At 45.4% G+C, this 23954-nt stretch overlaps 1 protein-coding gene across 7 annotated transcripts in view; it reads right to left on the bottom strand.

The window, feature by feature from the left end:
- Nucleotides 1-420: 420 nt before the first annotated feature.
- Nucleotides 421-23954, bottom strand: part of RFX8 (regulatory factor X8) — a 258335-nt gene continuing 234801 nt past the window's right edge. For 6 of the 7 annotated variants that reach the window (XM_053890564.1, XM_053890563.1, XM_053890565.1 and 3 more), the window contains 9 exons: nucleotides 23435-23512; nucleotides 20730-20843; nucleotides 19721-19871; nucleotides 17418-17476; nucleotides 15593-15749; nucleotides 13081-13175; nucleotides 9771-9885; nucleotides 6857-7173; nucleotides 421-2516 (listed from right to left, as the gene is read on the bottom strand). In XM_053890564.1, coding sequence (XP_053746539.1) covers nucleotides 2340-2516; nucleotides 6857-7173; nucleotides 9771-9885; nucleotides 13081-13175; nucleotides 15593-15749; nucleotides 17418-17476; nucleotides 19721-19871; nucleotides 20730-20843; nucleotides 23435-23512 — 1263 coding nt within the window. In that variant the 3' untranslated portion in view covers nucleotides 421-2339. Of the gene's footprint in view, nucleotides 2517-6856; nucleotides 7174-9770; nucleotides 9886-13080; nucleotides 13176-15592; nucleotides 15750-17417; nucleotides 17477-19720; nucleotides 19872-20729; nucleotides 20844-23434; nucleotides 23513-23954 lie in introns of those variants that run through there. The other variant, XM_053890567.1, reaches the window with a different exon arrangement.

Genomic DNA, 23954 nt, shown 5'->3' with positions numbered 1-23954 from the left:
GATCTTCTTGCCCGTAAACACGGGCCTCTTCGCTCTGCTAGCATTGTGCTCTAGCAATCTGTGCTGGCAGCTGGATGTCAGCTCTTGGTTGGCTAAGCCAACTCTTCTGAGAACCAACTTGCAGAAAGGTACACCTCAATTAAATTTGGTCTTTTTTTTCTTTCATCTCCCCTTTGCCTAGAACAGTAGTGTAATTAATCTATCACTGGTTTGGACTATATTATTTCCTTATTGGCTCATGAAGAGACATTATCCTGTATGCTACTGGCTTGTGACATATTATTATTATAAATTATAATTCCCCCAGTGAAATTTTGTTAAATAAATTACTGGCAAAGACAATTTCAGTCTCTGAGCATAATTTGCCGTGAACGAAACAAGAACCATCTCTGATGAGTAATTAAAATGTCTAATCCAGTGTAATAATCAAAATGTCAAACTTTATTAAGGATGAAAGCTTCTCCTCTGTCCTGGCTGAGAACTGTATTGGGTCTTGAGGCCTGGGGTGAGGGAGGTGGATGTGGGGAGATTCTCTCTTCTTGCTTGGCCTCCTGCCTCAGGTTGTCAGCGAGGTGGATTGAGAGGGGAAAACAAAGACGTACACGGCAGGTGTGGTTCCATTTTCACATCAGTGTTCATTGACCCTGGTGGCTTTCCAAGCTGGCTCACTTTCTCCTGAAATCCTTCCATGAGCTTCTTAGCCATTCCCCCACCAGGAGCCTCTAATGCAATACCAGTGTATATGCAATACCTTCTATTTTAAAAACACATGTTCACGGTGCCTGGGTGGCTCAGTCGGTTAAGTGTCTGACTCTTGGTTTCAGCTCAGGTCGTGAGCTCACGGTTGGTGACACTGAGTCCCATCAGGTTCTGTGCTATCAACGCAGGGTCTGTCACCTTGGGATTCTCTCTCTCCCTCTCTCTCTGCCCCTTCCGCACTCGTGCTCTCTCTCTTTCTCAAAATAAAATAAACTTAAAAAAATACACTTTCATACATAGCATAAAGCAGAAAATTAATCAAATCAAGTCATAAGCTCTGTGACACATTTTCACAAGGTGGACACACTTGAACGGCAGATTGGAACACTATCAGGGGTCCCAGAAGCCTCTTCCTCTCCTGTTTCTTACTACCCACCCTCATCCCCTAACCTAACTTCTGACCCCAGAGATAAGCAATTCAGATTGTTGCCTTTGATGAACCTGGTTAGCTTTTTCAAGGACTGAACATCCTCTGCTAGCTCTCGGCTAATCAGTTTACCTCAAAATATGCAAATAAAATTCACTATTCCCAATCTGGTACATCTTGTTGCTACCTTTGTTTCTTGTCTCCCATCTGTCCACTTATATGTGAGCAAATGAATGATATGCAAGGTCACTGAACAGTGAGTAAAGGAATATCCCTGAGTAATTCTTTGATAAACTATTACTCCCAGAGAGCTTAACTAATGAGATAACATAATAAATGTAGTAGTAAAGGTCCCTGAAATAATGATTGCTTCTTTAACTATAAAGATGCATAATTCTTAACAAATCTAGTGACACAGTTCGTGTTTCTTTAAAATTTCCAAGCATTTAGGGAAATTTAATTCATTTCTTATATAACATGAGATCAATAAAATATTCTCTATTATTTCCTCTTATACCAGAAGTCGTGTTAAGCATGAATTGCTAAATTCCTTTTAAATGTTATAATCAGTTACATAAAAATTGATCTGGCTTAGCAGTGAATGATCTATTCTTAGTTTCAACATTTCTCAGGATTTTGCAACAAAGAGCAATAAAAAGTGACTCAAAGCAGGGCATCACCATTTGTTGCAGACATTGTTGGGTTGAAAATTCAACCTCACTTCAAGAATGTTCTTAATGGACCAATAAGTAAGCCTAACGGTTGGTATCAAATTGCATTTTGTCTGTTTCTTACTGCCTGAGGAGATCTTTCCACAAATTCTATTTCAATCGGGGCCCTGCCAAGGGGAAGAAAAATGTTACCATTGGCCTTTTACTGGTTGTACCCGTTTGTATTCAAATTTTATCTCTCGCTAGAGATCTATCCATTTCTCTACTCACAAGATTTCTCAAACTTCTCTTCTATTAAGTCCCTGGTAAAAACACTTGAAAAGCCCTGAAGAAAAGCAACAGAAGCAAAAAATATTCTCCAAATCAGTTTATATGATTCACCTAAACTAACTGCTTGAAATACATATAAACCCAAAATAGACAATGCTACCTCTATTATGTACATAAAATCTTCTTTCTCATCAATACAAAAGCTTTAGCACTTAATATATTTTTAAGAGTGAAAATCTATGTTTTCTCATGTCCTATTCTAAGAAATGATCTTATATATTAGCGTTGCTTTCCCTGAAAAAAATATTTTCAGAGCTTTGGGGTACATCTGATATATGAATTACAAATTTTTGTCCATCTTTTAGAGTTACCAGGGCCTCTTGTCCCACAGGAAGGCTGAGTTTGAAGGTGCTTTCAGTGGCCTTGTCCTCCAACAATATCTGGATGAGCTGCAAGGGGGAAACAGTCACAAGGAAAAGATAAAAAGAGAAATTATATGATTTCCTGTTGCAGGACCCACCATTTGAATTCTTCCACCATGCCCTCACAGACCTAACCAGAAGCTTCTGCATTTATTTACTCCTACTACTGGAGATCCCAATTTCTCTGAGGAATGCTCAAGGCCTGAGGACTGCAGGGAGAGAATCTCAACCCTCGGATGGTACAAGAGAGAGGGGTCATGGAGGGTGAGGCAGGTGGGCTGTCTTTAGGAAAAGGAATGGGCCTGCGGTTGTTTGTGACCACTTGAGATAAAGCCAGCACACTTCCATTAAGGACATGGGAGAGTGTGGATCTGGTGCGAAAATCATGAAGAAACGCATGAAATGTCCGCGGGGCTCCATGTGGCTATAATGCTCATCACTTTGGCTGCCTTCCAGTTGGAGACCAATCCCTGTATTCTTGGCTCAAATTCCCACACAGACCCTTCCTCCACCATCCATCAAGCATGCCAGTAGATAAGGAAGGTAGGGGTGGGAGGACCATGAAAATAGTCATTGGTTAATTTAACACTCAGCTGGGTAGTAAGAGATTTGGGAGATTCACAGATTCTGATGTTAGCTTAAGCACCTGCTCTCAGCTAACACATCTAACTTCACTTAGCACGTCTTCCTATCAGAGAAACAGGATAATATGCCTTCCTTCCCTTAGCTCCAATGGTACTTGGGAGATGAGCAAATCCTTGGACATGATGACTTTCAGACTGACAGAGATGTATTTTCTTGGCCCTGTTTTATCGATAACCCCCCACCCCCCATAAGTCAACATATTTTGACAAAGATGGGTACACGACAACTTCAAATGCAAGGTTAGTGAAAGTATTTCATACTCTTCCTCCCTAAATTTGACAACAACCATCACCACTCAACCAGAAGATGTGTTTCTTCTCTCTCAAAAAAATTGTCTTTACCTCTGTCCTAGATCTAAAGAGTTGCTTGTTTTTAAATATTTTTGCCATGTTTTAATCCTTGAGTACATGCCCTAAAGTGAAAACTGTGTAGTCTGTTTTTAAAAAGAATATTTCTTATTTAATATCAGTGTGATTTTTTCACTTTATTCTTAAACATTCCTTGGCACCTTCCTATTTTGAACATTGCTAGAATGTGGAAGAGTGGCAGATGGATATGGCAGTCCAGAATGCTGACTTCGGTTGTTATCATAGGTGCAGGGCGGCACTAAATTGTTCCAAGAACGAGGCTGCCACAGATGTGCAGCTGAATGGGGTGTTAACTTGTGGCAGATGAATGCAGATGGGACACAGAGGGTGTGCTTTTTTGTTGATGATGAGTGCAAATGCCGAATAATGAATGCAATAAAAATTAGATGAGCGTAACTTTTTGGTGTTAGAGTGTTTAAGTCATTATAGCTAATTCAGCAAGCATGCACAAACAGAGGCAGGTTTAATTAATCTCTAATGCATATTATCTTGGATTATCTGACATTCATCTGCCTGTATTGCTTTATTATGTAGTTCAATTAAGTAGTTAATGTCTTTCTCTATTGTTTCCACCAATTAAATATAGGTCAAACCCCACTGCAATGAACTTCAGAGTTGCTAGGGGATTGGGTGGGGTGTGGTGAAAGGTGCTCAGGTTAGGAGGTTTCATTGGAGAATTAATAATGATGACTAATGGTTATGGGTACTTAACTTATGTTCCAAGAATCTTACAATGATTGACTTATTTAAGCTTCATAGCTGCCCTATGGAATTAGATAGTATTATTCCTATTTTGTAGATAAAGAGACTGAGGTACAGATAAATTAAGAAATTTGCCCAAGATTCTCAGCTAAGAAGTGGAAGACAGGGAATCTGAATCTCATCTAGGAAGTTATGTACTAGACTGCCCACTTATGTTCCCAAATCATCAGACTCGAAGGTATTTCTAATTTATTCCCATCACTGCTTTTGGAATTAGAGCACATGGCAGCACCTTCTGGGAAGAGAGAGGGTGCTAGGAAGGGACAGTTTTGCAAGGAGATCTACAAAGGTTTGAATCTCTGCTCTGTCAGTTACTAGTGAGGTGACCTTGGGAACATTACTCAACCCTTCATGAGCCTCAGTTATGCTATCTGTGAACCGGGAACAATGATGGTACATCTCATTGTGTTGTTGAAACGATGCATTTACATGCCCACCACGAAGTTTACTCCTGGCTACCTTGGTGACTAAGGGGCATGTCAAATTGTCTACAGTCCTAGCTCTCTCCCCAGCCAGTGAGTGGAGACGTGCACACTTGGAGCTGAATGTCCAGCACAATTCCTTGTCCTGTTAGGACTCCATACAATGTTCCAGAGTGTACTCAGGTGAGTTTCCCACTGGCCAGCCCTTGCAGGGCCCTGTTGCCAGGACAGGACATTTCGTCCAGAGGGTCAGGGTGCAGGGAGACACATTTTCCTGGGCACAGCCTGGACAACTGGTCCCTTCTTCAGATCTAACTGGGCCTTCTCTCTGCCAGCAGCCCTGAAATACCAGCTCGTGAGTGATGCCCTAACTGTCCCCAGTTGCTCCTCTCCTAACAGGGCCCAGCTCTCCTTGCCCCCACCATTGGGTCCCTGATTTGAGGCCAGTATATCACTATTTCACGCCTATCTGTCATGTCTGCTTCACATACACACTCACAGAGGAGGTGAGTTTCTTATTTATAGATAAGAACCTATATCCACCTACTGAACCTACTCCACCAACAGCATCAAAGGCAGCTGGATATATGAACATAACTATTGCAAGACAAGAAAACAAAGACCAAAACCAGAGAATGTGTAAACCCGACATGCATTTCTTTCACTCTGGCTCATATTATTTTTGTCTAGTACGGTGTTCTGTCCAAGTAGTGCTTAATAACAGGGTTCTCTGCACTCTGGGGTACTTGGAATGAGGGTTTATTCAGGAAGGAAAGGTCCCTGTGAGATTCTGGTTATTGTGAGGACTATAGGGCATTGAACAGTTTCAGGCTGTGACTCATTCCCATGGTCAAGACCACTGTTAACTCAGGTGAAGGGCAATGGCCTTGCCTGGATCTCCTACTCAGCTCAACTCCTCAACTTCTCAAAAGGGGAGGGAACTTGCGGGTGCAAAAGAAATACTATGTAAAGTGGCTAAACTTCCAAACATGTGTATAGAAGGTTTAGAAATTAGTACTAAGACAATTTTTTACACGAGGCACCCTCCACTTCCCCAGGCAACGGAGGAGTTTCAATTGCTTGCTCCAGCAGCCTGGCTCCTCTTTCTGGCACTCAAGGTCCCCTCTCTGAACTCTGCAATCTGTGTCCTATTCTCCTTCGGGCATGGACCACCCTCCTCTGATCTTGTGTTGTGGGAGAAGAATGACTAGAGATCAGGCAGGCCAGGGTTCCAATCTCCATTCCACTATTTGCTTGCTGTGTGACTTCCTGCAAGTCACTTAGCTTCTCTGAGCCTCAGTTCCCTCAGCCATGGCATAGAAATGATAAGGGCAGATACTCTGCTGGGCTGTATGGCTTGGAGATAATGTATAGAAAAGTTGTATAGTAGGTGGAAATAGCAATTCTTATTTTTGTATCTTTCAAGATGTACCCCAATTCCATCTTTTCAAAATCCGAAGTGGTAGAGGTGTTTTCAGGGCTTACCTCTTAGTTTAGTTAGCTCAGTTAGCCTAACTACTGAGGAAAACAAAGTCAAGAGAAATGTAGCTTAAACTAAATCTTACAGCTTTCAGCCCACGGACAGACACCTGAAACATGCGGAGTGTGACCTTCCTCAAGGAAGTCATGGCTGCCTTAGCGCATTAATGTTTATGTGTTATTACAGACTAAACCTTATCTTAACAGCAGGTAGTCCCTCAAGGTCCTGAAAGCCTTGCTTCAAAATTCCTGAGACTTATGCTATCCCTAACCCCCACTAATCAAAAAGTATATAATCAGTCACTCCTCACAATCCCAGTGCAGTTCTTTCTGCCCACGGGTCCTGTCCCATGCTATAATAAAATCACCTTTTTGCACCAAAAACATCTCAGGAATTCTTTCTTCCAAATTTCATCATAAGCGTGCCTGGCAAACTCTGGCAAGGCAAGACCCAGGCCATCCAAATATTCCACACCTCTAAGTGTGCCTGGTATATATAATCTATACACCATGAACGTTTGCTGACCAGTGTTTAACAGATAAGCTACTATCATCACCCCTGGCAAAAATCTCCTGAAGCAAAGATGAGTCTAGAATCGTGTATCATTGTTTGGACAGAATGATCTTCGTGGATTTCCTAACCATGTGATAGTTCTTACTTCCCTTGCCAAGCCTGCCCCTGTGTCTGTACCTTATCACCTGTGTCAGTGTCCACCAGGAAGCCCAGGACCCTGAGAAACACACTGTTCACACCCACAGGACATCGGCTCTGGCCTACGTGTTTCAGCATCACCCGATGTGGATCCATATGTGGGCTGTCATACGCCAGGGCTGGTGAAGAATCTGGAGGGTGGAAGGTTGCCTGGTCTGGCTGGACAAGAGACTGGTCATCTGGTAGCATTTCCTTGAGATTTTCCACATCATCGTCATCCTCTTCCTCTTCTATGCATGACTGAAGTATATGAATCACATATTCCAGAAGCAGCAAATGAAACAGATGCCAGGAGCCTACGTTGAAATAACAAGCCCAACTGAATAATTAGATATAGACAGATGGACAAATAAACAGATCACTGTGGAAATACCAACTTTTCTGGGGCTTTCAACTCCTGGTTACTGGGACCTTCTCACTCCTATAGCAGATCCTCAGGGGTCCTAGGCGGGCATTCCATACCCATGAATCCCAGTCAAGGAGGCTTTTGGACAGAAAGCGCAGACAGCTACATAGCCTGAGCCATGAAGGGGAACTTAAAACCCATCTGGTGTGAGGTGGGAGAAAAACAAATCCCACAGAGAAAGAGATGCCGCTCCCAGAGCTGGAGAATGTGCCTCCTTGGCCTCCGGTGGTTGGCACATGAGGCTGGGCCGTAAGGGACAGGCTGGGAGGCGTGGAGGTATAGTGCAGAAGGGAGCCAGCTGCCCTTAGGAGGCTGGAAAGAGCTGGAAACGTAGCTATGCCTTTCCCCTGTTGCAGTCTGTGTGGCTGCATCTTGTGGTGAGGGAAGTGGGGGAGGGAAGCTGGCTGGCATTCTCTCACGTGGGCCTGCAAGGGGTGCCCTCAGTGAGACTGGTAGGGGAGACAGGAGGGCATGTGACTCAGCCGAACGCTCCACATCCCAAGGCCTTTGGTTTTCCAGAAAAGGAAAAGATAATTAACGTTAGGCTGAAAAGCGGGACTGGGGTGGGGTGTGGGGGAGGGGGATCTGGCTTATTGCTATCATTAAAAGACACTTTTTTAATGAAGGTAAAACCTTGACTCTTTATACAGATATAAAATGAATGGGTGTCAAAGAACTCATGTGTCATTTATTAAAGAGGAAGTTAGTAAAATGTTGCAACTGGTTCAAAAGAGAATTCAAAGCATTGACCATATACAGACAGTGAAGAATTTACACAAATTCAACAGACCTGTCCTCAGGACAGTAATCAATGGCATCCACCTGACACAGCTAGTTTGCATTTCCCTGAAGGAGGATCGTTTGCATTATCATCAGTTGGACACAATTTAGAGTTGTAAAATAACTCAAACACAATGAAAGACAGAGATAACTCAGACCAGTGTGCTGAACCTTTTGCCTGTTTCAATGCCTTTTGTCCATTTCAAGCAAACTTCTGTCCATATCAAAGCCTTATACAATGTTTGTTTTTCCTTGATAGATCTGGGTGAGATGGGATGGCTTGACAGGGTCTTGAATGAGCCTGACCTCCCTCTGGCCCACTTAACCATGTGAAGAGGAAAAACTGGTGTAAATACTTTCTTGGGCTTCATACAGGGATCCAAAGAAAGTGTACTGGGGGAGGGGACGATAGCTTCAGGGCTGGGTTTCTTTCCATGACTACATGTGAGCCCTGCGCCATCAATTTGTGCTGGGAGAGCATTAGCATAAAGCAGAGTCATTTGGACTTCATTAAAGGGGAAATCTCATTACCAATGGGTGTCATCTCCATGGCAACTCACAGCAGCCACCCTCCAGAGTGTTGGCAAAACTGGTCTACCATAGGGCTTATCTCCTTTTCCTTGTTCCACCTGCTCGCCGTGAGGACATCTCTGGAGCAGGGATTCCTCACCCTGATTAGTGTGCAAGATCACAGGGGTGGAGACTTTGTCTTTCCACTGCTGTATGCTCAGTGCCCAGGAAGGCGCTTGCGACTTTGTAGGGACACAATAAATAGCCGTTGGAGTGAGTGATTCTTTCCATGAGGCTGGAGGGCTCAGGGGTGAAATTCCCTTCCTACAGCTCTCCTACACACCATCTTTGCCACAGATGTGACAGACGTGAGCTTCTCCGACAGAGAAAGACCACCCATTTGACCAGAAAGTTTGCAATGGATGCTATTTCACTCTTTCCACTATCTGCGTACAAGGATGACTTTATCAACTGTTATTTATAGAATTTAAATATGGGCACCCCAAAGAACCCACTTTTTTTTCTATCTTAGTTGGCTTCCTGGGTGCTTTCTTCAACATGTCCCAAGAACACAATTCAAAAACAAAGGTGGGGCACCTGGGTGGCTTAGTTGGTTAAGCATCCGACTATTGATCTAGGGGTCGAGTTCAAGCCCCGTGTTGGGCTGTGTTCAGCTTGAAGCCTACTTAAAACAAACAAACAGACAGATAAACAAACAAACAAATAAAAACCTGGGGAAGCTTCTAAAACATCCAACCATGATGGAATGGGAAAGGGAAGCATGTATCATGTTGCCATTAAAAAAAATGATTGTTATGGCTTTGTATGACTTTCTGTGTCTATGTTGTATTTTGCTTTAAAAGGTGAAAAGGAGATGACTGGATTCTATGTAGAACACGGAGAATACTTATGCTATGATGACATTAAAAAAATTTTTTTTAATGTTTATTTATTTTTAAGAGACAGAGAGACAGAGTGTGAGTGGGGAGGGGCAGAGAGAGAGGGAGATACAGAATCTGAAGCAGGCTCCAGGCTCTGAGCTGTCAGCACAGAGCCCAATGCAGGGCTCGAACCCACCAGCCATGAGATCATGACGTGAGCCAAAGCTGGACATTTAACTGACCAAGCCACTCAGGTGCCCCTATGATAACATTTTTAAAGGGTAGAATACAAAATGTTTTGTAGTCTCTGACTTACCAAAACTATCTCTGTGGCAGAGGGTCATGGCTTTGCTCACAGTGGTAAGAAGGAAATTCCATCTCAGCTGGAAGCTGGCGGCCAATTTGATAAACTCTTCTTTGTTTCTGCTTGGCTATTACATTTTTGTGAGGAAAAAAATGCTGGGGTTTATGACAAAATCAAGAAGATCATGTTTTCAAATGCGCATAGGTGTCATGCGCAGACTTTCCCAAGTGGCCCAAGGAGAAGAGGAAGAAGAAATGATGAGGTGGGCAGAGAGGCAGAGGCACACTGGCCTATATCTGGTCTTGTGGCATCTCCTGTGGAGATGATTCCAGAGAAGAACCTTTTGAAGTTGGTGGAGAGAAGGAAAGAGGTGGGAGATTGGCCTACATTTTTTGTTTTAACCCCATGAAAGAAGTCATTTTTGAAGTGTAACAGAGAAATCCTGCAGGGCAGCCTCACTGAAGCCCACCTGGCGGTAGCCATTGAGAGAGACGGTGGCTGTTTTATCCTTGCCAAGGCCGTTCGTGTGAAAAAGTCGCACAGAATCCCACAATAATGAAAGTAATGGGACTGATTTTGGAAAGCACAAAGCTGGCCACTGCGTCAGGTGAATGATCTGAGGACTGGCAGTTCCCACCCGTGGGGCCAACAGAGCCGAGGCCAGCCGATGGCCTGCATAGCACTTAACTGGGTGTGGGTGAGATGCCTCTCTGTGTGCAGGCTGAGAAACTAACCAGACTGGGAGCTGCCTTGGGCCGCACTTGCAATGAATTACAAACCCATGGGATCATATGAATCTTGCATGCAAATGTTGGAATGAATGCCCCAAAGCCTCCTAAGCCTCATCGTATATGTGGACCACCCACTGGCTTAGCCACATGTCTCTGAGGAGGAGATGTTGAGACTGTCTAGGAATGAAGGAATCCCCTTTCTCATCACTGCTTCTCTCCTTCCTTTGCCTTCACTGGGAGTGCCTTGGGCTCTGGGAACACATGAACCCCGCTCCCCCCGTGGTTTCTGGCACCCCCCGCCAGTCTTTCTGATCATCTAAATGGGGCTCCTGGGAGAAGCCCTGCTTCACAGACACAAGGATACTTTTTTAGAGCATCAAGAGAAGTAGCTGCGGGCGACCAGCTCTCTGCTTAGACGTTTAGACATAAACCCTCAACAGTATGGAATATTCCTCCGCTCGCCACCCACGTGGCACCTCAGGTTCCCGTGTTCAGAAATTGCTCCTGGGCCCCAACTGCACAAGAACGGGGAGAACGAACACGTGACACAGCTGAACATCTCCCTCTGCTAGCGAGCTGCCAGATGCTAGCCACGGAAGCCATTAGTCATCTCCCACATGCCCAAGGGTTTACATTTTAACAGTCTGAGTATTTTATTGACAATACACTGCTTTTTATCAGCCAAGCTGCTTTACAAAAACAAGCCCTTCAAAGGCACGCGGTTAAAAAACACCATTTTTCTAACATGCTTCATTGGTGAAGGCTGAAGATAGGGTGGTGGAGTCTTGGGAAATACAACATGTTACGTGGTCTAAAATAAGATGAGCCCCTCTGGCTGCTCCAAGGCAGGTCTGGTATTACTTGTATCAGAGGGCTCATCTTGGTTAAAGTCAGAGGTGATGAATACCCAAAACAAGGAACAGAGGCTTGAAAACTTCTGTGGGTGAAGCTTTCATGTGAATAAATGTCTCCACAGCATCATAGCCCTAAACATGTTTACCACTGTTATAAATAAGCTTTGCCAAAGACCGACGGGGAGGGATAAAAGCCATACAGAATCTGGAATGATTAGCACCCAGAAGCAAAGAACGGAAACAGACACCTGCCAAAGGTTGGGAATGACCTTCAAGTTCTTTTCTGAAAAGTTTTCTGGTTCATCTCTATGAGGTGTGCGATCCCAGTGCTGCCTGCAGTCTTTGTCTCAGGTATTGTCTGTGCCCTTTCTCTTTGATGGGGAGGACAGGCATACGGACAAGAACAGGCAGGGCAGGAAAGAGGAGAGAAAGAAATGTGACAAGAGGCTTAAACAGAGAAAGCCCAAAGTCGTGTTCGCGGTACAGGCCCTCTAAGTCTCCTCCAGAGATGTCTGCTTCTTCTTCCCTAGACAGATCCTCCTTTTTCCATATGCTCATTCTGCTCAGGTCTCTCGTGGGGACATTACTCCCTTAGCTTGTTTTAATCCTATTCACCTTCCACACCCCAGTTTAAACCCCGCCTCCCTCATCAAGGCCTTTCCTGACGGCCTCAGACTTCAGAGGACAATGCCTCACCCACCGTGGGCCACTAGGACAAGGGTGCTGTAGCTTTCTCGGACAGCATTCTCAGCTCTTACAGTGTGGCTGTGGAAGCAGAGGATGATGACAATTAAGCAAAGAACCCTCCCTGTTCAAGGAACACCCAAGTTTCAAGTCGACTGGAAGAACGAAACCCATCTATATCGAAAACAATTCGTCTTTGATTTTGTGAAATCAAGCCTGATGCTTTATTGGGATGGTTCTGCAAAGTACCCAGAAAAGTGCCATTCTCCCCAAACAGACAAAATTGCCCCTCCTCCTAGACACTTCTGCTTGGTGCACACATACACTCATCCAAGCTCACCTGCGCGCGCGCACACACACACACACACACACACACACACACACACACTCACCTGCATACGCATGCCTCCCCCACATGCTCACTGGCACACACACTCACTAGTGGTCACTCACACACACATGCTCACCCACCCCCACTCACCTGCATACACATTCTCACCTGCATACACACCTGAGCCCACATGTGCTCACCCAAGCGCACATGCTTACCCACAAACACACACCTGCGTGTGCCAGCCTCCGATTCCTGCCTTGCTACAGGAGTGAGACACCACTTCCCTATCTTTAACACCCGCACCAGCAATGACGCATTTCTGGCCAGAGAAAACTCTTTCATTTCATCGGGTCATGGGCACTGGTGCTAAAATGTAGCTGGAATGATCAACAACCCCTTCTTCCCTTAAAAAAAATATCATGGTACAAAACTGATGAACATAAGGGAAGGGAAGCAAAAATAATATAAAAACAGGGAGGGGGACAAAACATAAGAGATTTTTAAATATAGAGAACAAACTATGGGTTCCTGGAGGGGTGGTGGGTGGAGGAATGGGCTAAATGGGTAAGGGACATTAAGGAAGACACTTGTTGGGATGAGCACTGGGGGTTATACATAGGGGATGAATCACCGGAATCTCCTCCTGAACTCATTATTGCACTATATGCTAACTAACTTGGATGTAAATTCAAAAAATTTCAAAAATCATGGTTTTGTACCTGGAAGACAAATGCTTGAAGATTTGAAGACAGACAATTCAGGAATACACTGAGGTCTGTGGATGTCCCCAGCAAAGAAATCAAACTGCTTAAACCTATAGACAAAAGAAACAAAAAGATTGTGAGCCAAGAAGCAGGATTTTACTGTAAGTATTTGTGTACGGGGTAACCTAGGGGACGACACTGGAACAGTAGTTTAAAGGAACTCCCTGGGGCCTCACACCCCTTCTGAACACAAAGCATGAATTCTAAAGCCGGATTTGTCACCTCTGTGGTCAACTAGTTCAGAGTTATGTGGTCTTGCCTCTTAGGAACCACCTCTGTCACTTGTTGAAATGGAAAAAATATTTTGAAATAATAACTATACCTTGTAATTATACAGAACCCAGCTAGAAATGAGCTCATTGCATGATACAGACATGACCTCACCTATCCTTGCCATGTTCACAAAAGGGGTAGTTTATTAATGTCCTCAAAACTGATGGTGGACATCAAAGCTGATGAGGGATGTGCCTTGCCTGGGGTTATAAACTCAATTAGTACAGACCTGAAGGGTGGAGCCCCAGCACATGTGACGTTGGGACTTGGCTCCTGCACCTGCACAGGCAGCACTTAGCAAAGAACAGCCTTTGGCTCTCTCGCCTTTTTGAATGCAGCCATGGACCCAGCAGAGTTTAGAAAACTGAGTAGGTTGCCATGGCCCTGACTGAGGCTTGGCCAGGGTTCATCTGGCAGATCTTTAAGGTACACCTCAAGCATTTGCCTGCTAGGTGTCAGCAGTGGCTACCAGCATACTGCTTCCCTGCTGGCTCTGTGCCCTCTTGGAAGTTCTTCCATCCACAAGAATGCCAGCAGGAACACAGGAGGACTGGGCAGGCATCTGGGAGAGAGGCCTCATGCCTTCCTGGGGTTCCCTGGGCTCCAGCGGGAGCAAAAGCAGGGTTTGGGCAAGCACCTGGAGCTTTGGGGAGAGCCAGTAGCCTGGGAGGGAGGTCTTTTGGGCTCCTACTAATGAGGACTGCTTGTCCATATCTCTGAAGCTTGCTGGGTTAGGTATTCACCTTTTCATTGCTGGTTTGGTTGGAAAGGGAGATCCTAGGGAGGAGCTGGGATTTGGGATGGCCAGGCAACAGGGGCAGGGGCTACTAGCCAAAAAGTATGGACCTATTTATTTATTATTTTGTTTTAAAATTTTTTAATGTTTATTTATTTTTGATAGAGCACAAGCAAGGGAGGGGCAGATAGAGAGGGAGACACAGAATCAGAAGCGGGCTCCAGGCTCTGAGCTGTCAGCACAGAGCCCAACGCGGGGCTCGAACTCACAGACTGTGAGCTCATGACCTGAGCCAAAGTTGGATGCTCAACCGATGAGCCACCCAGGTGGCCCAGTATGGACCTATTTAAATATTTTAATAACTGGTACAATCCTACCAAAGTCAGCCCTACTTCAAGGTTAAAGAAAGAGGCAAGGATAGTTTGCAGTGCATGTATGCACTGCCGACTCCAGGTACTCATCTAGTTATGAAGCACTGAAGGGCTACCCTGTGCCAGCACTGTGCTGGGTGGAGCAAGATGAAGAAGCCACGGCTGACATCTGAAGGAGCTCACAGGTTCTGGGGAAGCAGAGCTCTATGCAGAGTTGAGTGTATCAGGACAGAGTCAGGCTCGTGGAGGATGAAGCTAGTAGACCTTCCCAGGACTCCCTGGTGGAGTGTCTGGAATGGGTGCCAACCGAGCTCGGCCCCCATGGCCCACTCCCGGCGACTCTCATACAAGGGCCTAGAGATTCGCCTACAGTCTGGGGGAGGAGGTCGTACACCTTCTGCAGCTCTCCTCCTGAAACAGCACCCAGGTTCTCCCCCTGAGTGAGGACAGCTCCTTCTCTCACTACTCTTGCTTCCCCAGGATGGAACGATGCTGTCAGCCAGCTTGCCGAGTTCTTTGTGGAAGGGAGATTTTTTTAAAAAATAATTACGACAGATAGCAAAGGGCAGGAATACCAACAAACTTACTATCACTTGTTTGGAAAGTAGCGAAACACAGTAAAAGCACCATGGCTAAATTTCACATTGTTAAAAATAATAATTGATGATGCTCACAATAGTGGCAGCAGAATCTGGCAAGGCAGGGAGGTCATTCAATCCAGTTCAGACAAGGGTAGAAAAGACACTTTCGAATCTGTGCATGTACAAGATTGATGAAGAAGTCTTTTCTTCCAAAGGAGACACTCCAGGTTGATTTCCAGAAAGAGATGCTGTGAGGCAACAACCACACTCATCTGTTCATTCATTCAACAAACATGTACTAGCACTGGTGGCCTGGCGGACCCTGGAGGAGTGTTCCCTTGGGTGTTCCTCACCCCTGCAGGAAGAGGTGTGTGAGCAGATAAAGTATAATACTAAAGAGTAAAGTAGGTTCTACCTCTATTAAGAACTCATAAACTAGTGATGGCCGGGCAGCCCCAGATATATCCCAAGCGCTCCAGTAACGCGAGCTGCAGAAGGAAGATTACATTGCATCTCCGTGTGCGTCTCCAGGTCAGCCGTGCTGCACGGGTTACTCGGCGGGGCTTTCTTAGAAGTGTCTAAAGCACCTTGATTGATGATGGCATGTAGATCCGACTTCAAAACATTGACCCTCTTGTTGTTTTTCAATACCATTCTCATAGTCTAAAGATAATGGGGAAGCATAATACCTCATTAAATCTTGGCATTTTACTTTTTTACTTTTTTTTTTTTTTTAACATTTATTCATCTTTGAGAGACAGAGAAAGACAGAGCGTTGAGTGAGGGAGGAGCAGAGAGGGAGGGAGACACAGAATCGGAAGCAGGCTCCAGGCTCCGAGCTGTCAGTACGGAGCCCAATGCAGGGCTTGAACTCACTGACTGCGAGATCATGACCTGAGCTGAAGTCGGACACTCAACCAACTGAGCCACCCAGGCGCCCCTTGGCATTTTACTTTTGCCTAATCCCCCTCTCCAAATGACCAAGACTTTTTTGTTGAGGAGAAAGAGAAGTGGATTAAAACTGAATCCTAAATGACAACTGACGTGTTTGAATTTCCCACATTCTAGAACTGTATTTCTGAAAATAAGCATTCAGAGTGGTTTGCTCACAGCAGTTGGGGTTCTCGGGGCACCCCACTCCACAAGCCTAAACTACTCTAGAGAGGAACACAGTAAGTGACTGAGCTTCTGCAAGGGAAATGTGGCTTTGCAGAGTGAGTGTTGACTGGTTCCACAGGATGGCTGTGGGGACTCAGAAGCTGTCCCTGTCCTTTCCTCTCAGAGGGAGGGCCATGAATTCAGCCTCTGGGAGCTGATTTCCTCAGCTGTTTGGAAAGTAGCTGATTTCCTCAGCTGGCCAAGGGCGCCAATCCAGTCCCTTACATTCCTGGAGTCTGTGGGATGGTCATCCTCACACCAGCCTCAGGAGCAGGCTCTAGAGCCACCTCCATCTCACTGAGGAGGAGCCTGAGGGCACCTGGGGTGTTCAGTAAACCTTCCCAACTGATACTGTTAACAAAGATAAGATTCAGAGTGGCATGGCTCCAGAACCCAAGCTTGCCATTTGAGTTGGGTTGGGATGAAGGCCTTGCTGTGAGGCCATCACCTGTTGACCCAACCAGGAATGAGAAAGTGCTGGAGAACTGGACGGGCTGTGAGCAGTAGGCAGGAAACAGCCCCTAGGAATGCAAAGTCTAGGGAGAGTTTGTGCTGGAGGGATGGAGAGGGTTAAGTGGAAGGCCCAACACAGCTCCTGCTGATTTGGAACAGAGCAGCAGTCTAAGCACTGTCCTGATCTGGTGTCCATAGGATTTCAGAACAGATTCCCGAGCGGCCTGCACACAGGCATTATATAATCTTTCTTTCAGCCCCAGTCTGCCTTCCTCTAACACTGAAACTACACAATCAATCCAGCAGGGAGACCTGGCAGCCCGGACACACTGAGTCCTTGGGGCCACGCACTGGCTGAAGAGCTCTGTCTGCCATGATGCCCTTTCACCTCTGACCCTAACTGGCCCTGGTCTGCTCTTATATGGGGTCTTCCTCTGGAACTTTATAACATTGACCTGCTTGTTCTGCTTTTTCTTCTGCAGGGAGAACCTTTCTGAGGAGGGGAGCTGAGGGATGGGCTTCTAGATGAGTCTTGGCCCCACTAGGCCTTCCCAGTTAGTGGCCAGCAAGGTCCTCCTGTCTGCCCTCTGCCCTTTAAGTGGATGCACATGGCCTCCCTGCAAAGGGAACTGCCACCTGTTCCTAGGGGATACTTGCAGCTTTCACTTTTTGCTTCAAGAAACTGCTTTGTTCCCTCCTGTCATGTTGGCCGAAACCTACCTTTGCCATGTTGGAAAGGTATGTCTTTCTTCTTAGTCTTTTGACAAACACAGTAACTTCTGTTAAGGACAATACACGTGGCCATTACTGACAGGGTAGCTTCAAGTTCTCATGTACATAGTGGGGGAGAGGAGGCACAGACAGAGGCACACACATCTACCTAGGAAGGTACAGCCGCCTAAACTGCCCTCCACATCGGGAGACCTCTGTGTATCCTGCTTCCCACCACCCGCTGACCTTTTCCCGAATGGCTAGGAGAGGTTGACAGGGGCCACTGACTAAAACACCCCCCTCCCCCACCCCTTCCCCTCAGTCTCCCCTCCCTTGTACTATAAAATGATGTAACCCCGGCATCTGATACACCGGCTCAAAGGAGTTGAAGATTTTTACCCAGGAAACTTGAGTTCCCAGACTTTGTCATCTCTACAGTGCTCTCCTCAAAAAATGACCCAAGGAAAGGAAAGGATGACAAGAGAAAATCTAAAGGGAATGTGTGCATGTATTCATCTGACAAATCTTTATGACCGATATGCGTGCAGCGTTTGCTCCATAAATGTTTGCTGGGTATTTGCCAGGTTTTTGGATAAAGGAGGCAGCCTCTACCCTCTAGGGGCTCACCCCCTGAGGATGGGTCACCAGACATGCAGACTCCCTCCCCACAGCAGGGTAAGTGCTCTGGCAGTGTGAGAGCAGCATAGGGAAGAAGGAAGGAAGGGGGTGCTGGGTGGGGGTGGGGGTTGCTGAGGGAAGGGAGAGGCCTGTTTGGAAGAAGGTGTCAGGGATGACTTAGAACATGCAAGTTAGGAGTTAGCGAGGGTGAGGAGTGGGGGGTGAGGGAGGGGGGTTGCGGATGGGGTTGGCAGTCTAGGCACAGGCAGGAGCAGGAATAAGGGCCTTTTTGGGGACAACCTGTCTTGTGTTGCTGAGGAGCACCAGTGGAGGGATGTCCTGGGGGGCTGGGGACAAAGATGAGGCCAGAGGCCAAGCTGAGAATGACTTTGCATAGGGGACTTTCCAGGCAGCAGGGGCTATGGAAGGTTTTAATGGGTCAGATAACTGTGTAGAATGATCACTAGGTGTGGAGGGGAGTGTGACTGAGTGGGTGAGGCTGGAGGCAGGATGATCAACTAGGAGGCTCTGAAGTGCCTCTGGGCAGGACAGAGGGAGCCCGGGGTTGGGTTAAGATGGGAGGTAAAGCCACCACAGGAAAGCTGGAGCGGGGCTTGGTCTCCCCACTTCATGGATCTTCTGCCACAGCAAGTTCCAGACCTTACATTCCCTGCAGCACCCCCTCCCTGCGGATTCTTGGCTGGCAGTCTCATGGTCATGGTCCCATAGATCCAGGTGGGTCACACGAGATCAAGATACCCAGTGTGAGTACCGAACCCAGCAAGGGGTGCAGGGCTGGTGGGTTAAAATTAGACATGGTCCTGTTATGTGGGCACTCTGAGAAGGTAGCAAACAGTGTGCAAAGAAAGCAAGACTCAGCCCTGAGCAAGCTGGCCCAGGAAAAGGAGGGTCCTGGTGGGGAGGCTGTTGGAAGCAGCTACAGGTGGTGGTGGAAAACCTCACAGAGGCAGGAGGGAGAAAATGGGTATTTCCAGGACCATAAACATGTCACACACACGTGGGTGAATGCTGGCATTTAAAGGAAGCCATTGTAGTCCTGGAGCAGGCAAGCAGCCTGGGGGAAGTAGTATTCAGCCACTGCCATCTGGTAGCACGATGGAAGGGAAAGTGTTCTAGAAAGCCAATGGGCAGACTGAGACCACAAAGGTGTCAATGTCCCTGTGGCCCAAGAGGTGTAAGAAAGTTAAGGGCATGGGAGGGATTTCAAAAGAGGGAGCAATATTCTTTGAAGCCTTGCGGGAGGCCACACAGAGCACAAAGAGGCGGAAGAATATTGGAGCCTGAGCCCTGGGCAGCCCTGCTTGCGTGGCCAGTGAGCCCAAGGACTGTAGGCTGCCTTCGGGGGTTGGTTTGAGAAGGCTGCATCAGCCAGGGGCTGGAGGCAGAGCCAGCTCCTTCCCTGCACCTCTATCCCGGAGGGCCTGTCAGAAGTCCCTGTTAGTATTTATAAGGGGCAATAGTGAAAGGGTGTGGGTGGATCAGCACAAGGACCCATCATCGCACTAAAGCAAACACCAGCAGATCTGAAGTGGTCATGCCTTGCATACCACAGTTTAGTGCAGGAGGGGAAGAGTTACCCAACAACTGAGGTGTCCTGCCTCAGTCTGAAAGTCAGATACGTCATCTACTCTCAACAGAATTCATTTTTTTTTTTTTTTTTTACTGAAACCTACCTTTGAGTTTAGAGATCTGCACGAGGGCGGGAAACCCTTCCAAAGCATTAAGTAGCCACAGCTTAAATTTCTTACTAAATAACCGGACAGATTTCAGGTACTGAATAGAAACATCTTCCAAAAAGTCATGAAGGAGAACGTCCTCAATTCCCTGCAACAGAATCGTCAAGATGTGGTGGCTGCCGCCCAGGGTAGGGGTCCTCTAGTTACAAGTGGCCATGGTCAGACGTGCCACAAACTCAGAGAGAAAGCCACCAGCGGCTTGGCCATTCACTGCTCACTGTGCAGGATGTGCAGCCAGGATGGTTTTTTTTTTTTTTTTTTTTTTAAAGATCTTAAAACATTGCTAATTGATTCAAAATGTTAAGAAACACTATTTCAGCCAATAGTAGGTGGGTCAAATCCAAATACATAAGGGCTGAGAACCCAGCCACCGTTTTTCAACCTTTGTGTTAAAAACTTTGAAGGACTAGACTATTTCCTAAAAGGTAATAAAGTAAAAGGTAAAGGTTCATGGCCAGCTTAAGGAGAACCACAGAAATTATATATAACTGATCCCCAAATAATGATAACCACTCTAGAGATAGAGCATTAAAAACAAACAAACAAAACAAAACAAAACAAAACAAAACAAAAACCCAACAACAACCAGAAAACCCTGGCAATTAGGTATATTCCAAAGCAATTATTCCAATTACTCATTCTAAAAAGTCTTCTTTTGTTGAAATTACCAGAGAAAGAACTTTGACCTAGTGCAGAGTTCAGTAATCACTGGAACCATAGGTCACCATGTGTATTGGCTTTTTCTTTACATGAGGTAACTTTCGCTGAATTAAAAAAAAAAAAAGCTGAGTTTTGGGGAAAGATCAAAAGGCTCGTGGTCCATCAACACCATTATTTACTCCTCAGAGGGCTTGAAGACCACAGAGACTGCAGAGCAGGAGGGCTGTGGTTCTAATCCCAGCATTTGGTATCGATTTCTAGAAAGGAAAGACAAATATCTTCCTACCTTGTACAGCTGCACATCGTAGCATTTAAAGAGCTGGCACACATCGGGCAATGACATAAGCATGACTGTGTCTTGCTGCAGAGATTTCCAGAAAGAAGTGAGCAAGTCCTCCACCTGATGAGGGAGTAGAACATACCTCCAAAAACTCATTTTGTGTCTGGTGAGACTAGTCCCCCGTTACATATTTAATCAGCTCCAAGTGATAATGGGATGAATTTCAGTCTAGTTAATGTAAAGCTTTGTCTATGAGTTCTTCCAGGCTGTGTTTTAGAAGTATTCTTTCCAGTAGCCTATCAGAGAACAACTGCCAGTTGGATGGGAAGACATGGAACGTAATTTTCATGGTTTTCTGGAAGGAAGGCCATTTCTGACCACAAGGGGGCTCCTGTTGATTGTAACAGGATAAAGATCTGGCCACAGGGCACAGACCACAGACCACAGTTTAGAATAAATGTTCATTGACTGACTCCCTCAATTATTTGTCAGCTCAGAAGGACGTGTAACAGTATGTAATCAAAGAGGCTTCCTCCTTGCCAACTTAGAATTCACCTAAAGACTCTGTGATAAAAGAGGACCAGTATCATTCTACATAGGGGCCTTCTTTAAAGACTTCTGTAGATACTTTTTGTTGTGGAACAAAATGGCAGCTTCCTTACTTTTCTTTATCTTTGCCCATGATGACTCTTCAGACTCTATTATTGAACCAGATGACCAACATGAGATGCCAGCTAATAAAGACTCTTGCCTTTCAGGGATTTTTGTAAGCTCAAATATTTTGAAGCATTGAAACCCTGACAGGAGGACCTGCCAATGACTCCAGGCAAGGACTATCCCTGTATGTAGGCTGCCAAGGAAGTTAGGGCCAACTCTCTAAGTACCTGATGATGAACCTGTGATTTGAAATCTTGTTACCAGGGCATTAATTCTTCAGAAGACGTCTCCAAGGAGACTCATAGATATTGAACAAAAATACAATAGTGGGATGAGAGGATTATTAATCCTTTTACTGTCAGTTTGGTAACTTTGGAGCATGGCTTTTTGGGGTTGGTGGGTTTTTTTTTTTTTTTTAAATGTTTATTTATTTTTGACAGAGAGAGAGACAGAGCATGAGCGGGGAGGGGCAGAGAGAGAGGGAGACACAGAATCCAAAGCAGGCTCCAGGCTCTGAGCTGTCAGCACAGAGCCTGATGTGGGGCTCGAACTCACAAGCCGTGAGATCATGACCCGAGCCGAAGTCGGTTGCTCAACTGACTGAGCCACCCAGGCGCCCCAGGGTTGGTGGGTTTTAATGAGATAGCAACCATGGGCTCATCTCTGATAACTCTCTCACCAATCCTTCCCAAAGTCATCCAATCCTGTTGTATCTGCTTTAGGAATAGTTCTCCAATTTGTCTATCTTTTTTTCTGATGTCATTGTCACTGCTCCAGACCTCCCCCCTCAGTTCTCACCTTGACTATGACAAAACCTCCTCACTGCCCTCTGCTCCCGTATGGTGATCTTGCATCACTGTCTCCAACCGCTCCCCCTGCCCCACTTCTCAATCAATCAGAATTCTTCACAGGGCATGAGACCCTTTCTAGCACCAGACTACTTTCACACCTTCCGTCTGGTTCTCTCCTTAAGAGATATTAACATTTAGTCATAGTGACCTTTCTGTCATGTCATTGCCTGTGAACATCTTGCTGCTTTTGCCTACACCATTGGTTCTACCTGGAACCCCTGTCCTACTGCACTTTGAGTCTGTTGAACTTCTGCTTTTTCACTGCAATCAACAGCAACATGGCTCCCCCCCTGGGAGATTCTCAGCCATCTTATTACTCTTTCTCCTGGCACCCAAAACAATCCAATCAAACTGCCATTCTAGAACTTGCCATATTGTATCATATTTATTGGCTTGTATTGCTCCTTTTAGTACCAGACTATAAGCCTTATGAAGAATATGTTCCCTAGTTCCAGAAATGGTTCTAGTCACAGGGTAAGAATTAAGTTAATGTTTGATGAGCAAATGAAGGAAAGGAGTATATTAGATATCCAATGTGGATGGATATCTATAAAATTGCATTAGTAGGACAAGGGCCATCCTGAAAACACCTTGGTATCTCCTTCACTGTAATGTTTTACACACAATAAGTACTAAATGAACTCATGCCAAATGAACATTATCACCCAAAATTGAAGTACTTAGAACACTAGGCATCAAAAAAGATTTCATTTAAATGTGCACTTGTTCCCCTGGATTTTCTATGGCAAAAGATAAAATTCAGAATGGTTAAAAGATTTGCTCATGTTTTTCACAGCCAATTCTAGAATAAAATCATCCAGTCATTACAACACAGATGACCCTGCTTCAAAGTCTTGCTTCCTTTTCAGTTAGCGGTTATCAGTAAAATGACTCTTTAGTGTTACTGAAAATTCTAGGGTGAATAATGTTACCAACACTTTATTCAAAATCAGCAGGAATTACATCTTAAAAAATAGCTGAATTATATTTGAAGCATAAGGTTATATTAGCACCTTGGAAAATTTCCAAATGATTAAACTGAATAAAAATATCACCTCAGGTATCACCTCAATAACTATAAATAGCTGCCTTCTAAGCACTTCAGTGCAATAAATTACTACTTGACATCCCTTGAGGGGTCTTTTCAAGTACAATGATTAATGATGAGTCATAAATACTTGTGTTTTATAGATAAAACCCTACCCTCTCAAGTTCTTGGTTCCTCACGTTTTGTAAAATCTCTTGGCAATAGTTGTAGTATTCATCAGCAAGAAAGGCCATCTAGGAAGGATATGGAAAATCATTTCAGTTTTAGGGGCACTTCCAGAATGAACTGATTCTCAAAGAATCTTTCTAAGCCCTTAGAGTCTGCTGCTCATGTTGCAATTCTGATATAACAGTAGCTGAGCTCTTCCAGTGTTGTTTATGTGTAGCAATGCATACATGTTATTGGCCTAATGTTGACATAGCTTCAATTTTGATGTCATAACTCTAGGGTCTGTACCATCCACTAAAGAGGCCACCAATATCTGACATCTTTCTCCCTAAACCCCAATTTGCCCCTCCATGTTCCCCAGTCCCAGCTTCTAGAAAACCTGCATACCTGTTCTCTGCTCTGTCATAGGGAAGCCCTCACTCTAATGACAAAGTGGTCCTAGGTGGAGCCTTTCTGTAAGATGTGAGGGGAAGACCTGAACCTCCTGACTGACACCAAGCCCTGGGA

Source organism: Panthera pardus, unplaced genomic scaffold, assembly GCF_024362965.1.
Source record: "Panthera pardus isolate Hobbes unplaced genomic scaffold, ASM2436296v1 HiC_scaffold_25, whole genome shotgun sequence".
Taxonomy (NCBI): domain Eukaryota; kingdom Metazoa; phylum Chordata; class Mammalia; order Carnivora; family Felidae; genus Panthera; species Panthera pardus.
Note: the sequence above shows the minus strand (reverse complement) of the source record. Positions and strands in the feature narration are given on the sequence as shown.